This window comes from Garra rufa, chromosome 5, assembly GCF_049309525.1.
Source record: "Garra rufa chromosome 5, GarRuf1.0, whole genome shotgun sequence".
In the NCBI taxonomy this organism is placed as follows: Eukaryota; Metazoa; Chordata; class Actinopteri; order Cypriniformes; family Cyprinidae; genus Garra; species Garra rufa.
Window position 1 is genome coordinate 13,913,879 of NC_133365.1, and position 6,832 is coordinate 13,920,710.

Genomic DNA, 6,832 nt, shown 5'->3' on the forward strand with positions numbered 1-6,832 from the left:
GAAAACACCAATAATGACTCAATACTGTCACCTTGTGATACACCTTGTGTACTAAAGTATCTCTCTATGCTCTCCAGACCTATAATCTGACAAATTATGCAAATGTCAGACAGAAAATTACTCAGGTTCTTACATGATAACACGTAACCAATATCCATTCAAAACTAAATGGCGTTTTGTTGTGACTTGTTGCTTATTTAAGACACCCTGTTTAGGTTTCATAGTGTTTATAAACGTACTATGCGATGCTAAACCAGCGGTCGCTCGATGTTTGCAGGTGTTGCAGTTCTATTTAGCACATCTGTTGACTTAACCGAGCGACAGCTTTTAATGCTGACATTTGAATTTGTGCCTCTAAGTCAACAAGGCCCTGTGTCCTCCTATACATCAGCCGGACAGACAAATTATGAGTGGTTAAAGCATTCAGCAGGTTGCACGTGTTACCGATCCATCAAGCGTCTTCAAATGCTAATTAACATAACAGGGAATTCAGTCAACTCACAAATCTCTAGTCTACACTCCGATCAGGTTACATTGCAGTGTGTAACGTGTGTGACACACCCTCAACCAAACCAGAAGGCCTGTCACTGATCACTGGTTGTAAATAAATATCCCCGAACGTGTCTAAGGGGTGTTTGAACCATGATGGACCTGCATTTTCACTGTGTTACAAAGTAAACTTTTGAATAACATGAATGCTGAACAATGCAGGCTACTAATATGGGCCTCGCTTCTCAACACAGGCTAATAACGGGATGAAAAAGAAGCGAAAAGGTAATTTTGCAGGTCATAAAACAACCGCTTGCGTAGGATATTCTATAAATCGTAACGCACGGAGATAGCTAAACAATAAAGACACTGCGATTTTTCTCCGTTTGGCATTGTCATATGTGTTTAGAAGAAGGGAAAAGAGAAGATCAAAGCATTCCACATGGGGAAATTGCACCCTGGGTAGCAGTTGGGTTTGCTGGCCGTAACCTTGCCAATAAATTAAGAGGGAAGAAGGGCGAGTGGCAAAGCTGCACCTGCACAGCAAACATCTTCACCACATGTCAGTAACAGAGATGACGGGAAAGACCAGACACCAAAATCACCCTAGAAATACCATCCTCCTTACCTATTAAATAATGTGTTGTCAAATCCTTGGATCGAATATAAACTAGTATGAACATCTTCAAAATCCTTATTAGTTAACATTCTGTTATAATAGTATAGTATTTTATTATTTTGAATATATAGGACTATAAAAATATCGATCACTGTAGACGCCATATTTATGCGTTATTTTTAACGAAAATGAGGCAGTGAGAGATAGACGTACAGCCTTCTCTATGCATTGTATTTCAGGTGTCGATTATTCAGCTCACGCAATATTAAAAAATGCATAGGCTATTTAAAATAAATAAATAACTACATTGTCGGAAACGTCTTACACCATACGAAGCACAAACCCTTAAAACAGCCAGTCCATTAAACGGAATATAGGCCTATCCGCGTGATGAAAACAACCATAGCGCCTTCAAGTCCATTATTATTAGTAGCTATTTGATCATGTTTTAAAAATCCGTCTATTACGGTCATATATTAAAATATATCGACAAATTATGATACAGACATTTCTTTATAACCTACAAATTACCCAGGACATGTGTGGACAAAATAGCGCTCTGGATTAGAAAGCCTAAAACTGTGTGCAAACTCCAACCACATATTTGTTGTTTATTTAAACCAAACAAGCTTAACTCTCCCACGTCCCGCATATGCTGCAAAGCCATCACGAACAGTAGCTGTGGCATTCTTTAGTGTCAGTTGATTTCACTTTGTTTTGAGAAACATCACACATGGTAGGTCGATCGGGACAAAGAGAATTGTGTTTTGTGTAGCCTTCCCGCATGCTTAGTCAATGTTTTTTAAGTATCGCTTGTTGTGTCAACTGTCATATCACGCTCTATCTAGAGCTGAAAACTGTGTGTAAATGCATCCCCGAAGGGTTATGCATTGTCAACAGCAACTCAGAAAGATATTAATTGTTGTAACAAGAGATCTAGTGTCTTGTTAACAGCCAAACTAATTTGTCAGACAACCGCTCCTAATAATTAATTTATAAATTGGTATTTCGAAACTGCAATCTGTATGTAAATAATTATACTTGTATTGTAAACTAGAACACCCCTAAATACAAACAAATGTGTTGATTAACAAAATGAGTAGGCCTAATTTTAAATGGACATTTATTAAAATTTTAATAATAATAAAAACATGAATATATTAAAGGTCATGTCTATTGATAATTAATATTTATAGCCTATACTATTTATATCTTAAAGCAAACAAACAAAAGCAAAAAAACACCTGTATGGCAACGCTGTTAGGCGCATTTGAATAAAAATGAAAATCCATCGCCAGTTTTTGCATTCACCAACTGTAATTTGAATATTGTCAATTAGTGGTTACTTTAGCCACTGCAAGCACATTAACGAAATATTACAACGTAACTTGCAAATAGCTACGCTTTTGCTGAAATTGAACATCATAATTCTGTTGTCCAAACATTTAAGGATAATGTAAACCGAGAGTAACAATCACAGAAAATGAAAAGCGTTATTCTTTTCACTATCCCTCCGCCAAATTGTCAAGTTTATAGCCTATTTTTTATTTTATTAAACACTGTTTTATTAAGACAACGCAGTGCCGCGTCTAAGCTGAATTTTAAGTAATTTATGTAACATTCCTGTTAGTATTAGCAATAGGCTATGTATGAGCCAAATCATGGGGGGTTGAAACTAGACGCATTAAACAGCTGAACCCCCATTGTCCTCCGTGATTAATTGATCGTTTCCTAGGAATGTTTTATTTGTAACTTCACCCCATTAAGAACTTCGTTCAAAGAGTGATTTCAATTCCAGCCAACGGGGAAGCTCCGTTCACATCAAGCCAATCGGGACATGCTGTCACTCGCTGCCTCCTGATTGGCTGGTTGTGAGCGTAGCTTCCCTATTGGCTGTGGCAGCTTTGCTGCGCGTATCTTAGACTTGAAAGGCTGAGAGAGGCTCTCATCACATCGCAGTGACAGATCAGGTAGAGTAAATGTCGCTCACTGATGTTTATGTGAAGGTGGCCTAATTTTTCCTGGAGCAACGCTTCTTATCGCTTCGACAGCTCTGGGTTCTAGTCTTAAAGAAGTTGTTGGATATCCACTCTTCCTTTTATTGGTTACTTTGGCAAGGTAAGTGTCATTGGGATGCCACTGAAATAATTTAAAATACGCTGTAATTTATTTAAAAAGTAAAATCAAAATTACAAGCTGCTAAATTTATTAAATGTTTTCAGCCTCTTTAAATTGAATTACTGATGCAAATCTAATTTAAAAACTCAAGTAGAAATGAATAAGTTAAATTAGTTAAATATTTATTATAGACCTCCATAATAATTAGTCATTTTTTATTCTGGACAGCATCTATTTACCACGCGTACTGAAAATGACGGATTTCTCCAGCACGGAGTTTGAGATCGACGTGGAGGGCCTGGAAACGGAGAGCGATGATCAGGCGGTGTTCTCCGGCACCGGGGAGGACGACGCGGGGACTAAAGACGATGACAAATCCAGCCGGTTAAACCTCGGCTCTGGAGACCAGCGCAAACTGAGCCGCACTCCTAAATGCGCCCGCTGCAGAAACCACGGCGTGGTGTCTTGTCTGAAGGGGCACAAGAGATTCTGCCGGTGGAGAGACTGCCAGTGCGCAAACTGCCTGCTGGTGGTGGAAAGACAGCGCGTAATGGCTGCTCAAGTGGCACTGAGGAGACAGCAAGCGACTGAGGTGAACACAAGCAAAATAATGCAGTTCTGAACAGACCATAGAGCATTTAATCTGACGAAACAAAACGTAAGGGCAAAAGCCTGAGAAAGTCAAAACAGTGAGAAGGCAGACTTTTCTGAATGTAGTCATATTTTTTTTTCTAACATTACTGCGTCGCAACATTAAAAACAACTGTTTAACCTCACATAATCTATATTTTATAGAGTAAAATGTCTTACAATTATGTATCATTCAATTTTAGGACAAAAAGGGAATATCTGGAAAGCAAATACCGGTGGAAAGACGAAGTATATATCAGCGACACATCCGCCCATCGACCCTGCTGGCAAAAAGTATTTTAGAAGGTGGGTTATTAGTAGTATTTTTTTAAATTACATGCACAAACTGAGAGCTTTTCCTTGCTTCTTATTAAAATCTGTAGATTGATCTGATATTTCATCCTTTTTCCTTCTTTTCAAAACTAAATTTACCTCTCTTCTCTTCTCTCAGCCTTGCTTGGACTTCTGTCCATTTCAAATTAATTCTCTTGGTTCCTCTCTGGATATTTTCATGGTGTAAGCTTCTCTCAAATACAGCACATATTTAACTTTCTTATTATACATAGTTAAAAAATATGTGACACTGGACCACAAAACCAGTCATAAGGGTCTATTTTTTCTGAAATTAAGATTTATACGTAATCTGAAAGTTGAATAAATAAGCTTTCTATTGATGTATAGTTTGTTAGGATAGAACAATTTGAAAATCTGGAAATCTGAGGGTGCTAAAAAAATCAAAATATTAAGAAAATCGGTAGGAAATTTACAAAATATCTTTACTTAATATCCTAATGATTTTGGCATAAAATAAAAATCGATCATTTTGACCCATACAATGTATTTTTGGCTATTGCTACAAACATACCCGTGCTACTTAAGACTGGTTTTGTGGTCCAGGTTCACATATTAAAAATAAAAACTGTGCATGATATTACTGATTCTCAAAATTTAACCAACACATTAGTGTGTGTACTAAAAATTCCTAAATAAAATGTAGACAATCTTCTGTTGTAATGTGTAAGTTAAACCAAATTCATCTTCTTCATCAACAGGTTATCGTCCAGTGCAGAACGACCCATTTCTGGGTGCCAGTCCAGCTCTGCCCCCTCCTCTGAGCGACCGCATGAGAAAGAGACGAGCCTTTGCGGACAAGGAGCTGGAGACCATCATGCTAGAACGAGAATATAAAGAACGGGAGCTTCTCGAGTCCAGCCAGTCCAACTCTGCCTCGCTCTTCCTCCCTGGCAGCATGGTCCACGCTGCTGAGTATAACTCCTACAAGACGGCCTTCTCATCCTCCTCGGCCTCATCCACAGTCGAACCTTCTCCCAAAGACCTCTGCGGGTTTATCCCTGGCTGTCTGGATCTCTCCCTGCAGTATGCTGCCACTGGTGGGACGGCAGCTAACGTGGAGCTCATCTCCTCCAATGTCAGCGTAGCGACCACCTACCGCCAATACCCGCTCTCACCGCGTTTCGTAATGTGGCCGCGGAGCAGCAGCGGTATTAGCGACGCCCTGTTATACCAACAATGTCTCTTAAACGCCACCGCAGTCCAGAATTTGAAACCTGGAGCTGTTTGGGATCCAAAGATGATGACCTCCACTGAAAGCCACCCGCCCGAACAGGAGCCGGCTGCGTCCAGGCTCGAGGGCTCTCGAGTTGCTCCAGAGCCGTGCGAACTTCAACCAGGGCCTAGAGAGGCTCAGACGGGACTTGGGCAGAATGGAAATGCCCGTTCTGCCTTTTCGCCTCCTAAGAGGGTGTATGGACAAGCTTTCCCTTCACATGAGCATGTGATCAACAACATGAGCAAAGACACTGCCAAGCACACACTGTCCATGAAGCTCAACTCCTTTCATTCACTCATACAGCAAACACTCAACGACAAGAATCCAGAGATGAACGGGCCGTATTGTAAGGAACTGCTGGAGGAAGCGGCGAAAAAGTTCAGGGAGGGTACGGCCAAAGACACAATGGGACTGAAAAGCTCAGATAGAGCAGGAAAGGACCTTGTAGCAAAGCCACGGAGCACCAAGGTCACCGCAGGAGAGTCTCTGTCATTCTCAGTGGAGGCCATATTAAAAAGACCTGCACTTTCGTTAAATCGGACATCCCAGTAAGACTCCCTGTATAAAAAAACTATTGTAAAAGTACTTGCTAATTTTGTACTGACTGTATATTTATTCACACACGCATATATTTGGAAATTTAGCAGAGAAAAACAGAAAATGATCCTAGCATTATTCTAAGCAACATCTTTGCTGCTTTTTTTTGACACATCTGTGTATATAAAATTGTACATAACATTTCAGACATGCATGTTGTACATTATAATACATCATAATGTGTAGAGTATTTAAATGTAAATGTTAATTTTGCTACTTTAAGTGTCAATAAAATGAAAAAATGTAATATTTTAAGATGTCCCATGCTATATTATTTTTTACTTGTGATACTATTTTCACAAAGTAATTGTTTGTATCAAATTAGGATTTGAGAACAATAGATTATGGTAGAACATTATAGCAGAACAAAGGAAAAAATGTTCATTTAAAATATGAATACATAAATAGAACAATTATAATGACTTTTAACAAACAATTGCTCTATTTTATGGTAGAACATTATAATATCACATTATAATGTAACTTTGTTTTATGGTAGAACAATTTTGTTATAGAACAAAGTAAAAAAGGTAATTTAGAATATAAAAACAAAAATAATATAGAACAATTATAATTCTTAACTTTTAACAAAAAATTGCTGCTTGAGATGGTCATGCTTTTACTTTGTTATTTAGATCCTGCAGGGTCCAGTTGCACAAACACAGCCACTGTTAACTAGCATAGCCAAGTGATAATCAGTCTTACTTTACAGATTCAAATTAGACCAGTTTATGTTTTTAATGTAATTTACTTAAAAAAGTTATGACCAGCTTTTTAGCAAAAAAATAAAATAAAATAAAAGATTAAAA

At 38.4% G+C, this 6,832-nt stretch overlaps 1 protein-coding gene across 1 annotated transcript; it reads left to right on the top strand.

Moving 5' to 3' along the window:
* The first annotated feature begins 3,461 nt into the window (after positions 1–3,461).
* dmrt2a (doublesex and mab-3 related transcription factor 2a) lies at positions 3,462–6,069 on the top strand. Its single transcript, XM_073841250.1, has 3 exons — positions 3,462–3,818; positions 4,060–4,162; positions 4,909–6,069. The coding sequence occupies exons 1-3, from the start codon at positions 3,480–3,482 to the stop codon at positions 5,976–5,978; spliced, it is 1,512 nt and encodes a 503-aa protein (XP_073697351.1). The 5' UTR covers positions 3,462–3,479; the 3' UTR covers positions 5,979–6,069.
* Positions 6,070–6,832: the final 763 nt, after the last annotated feature.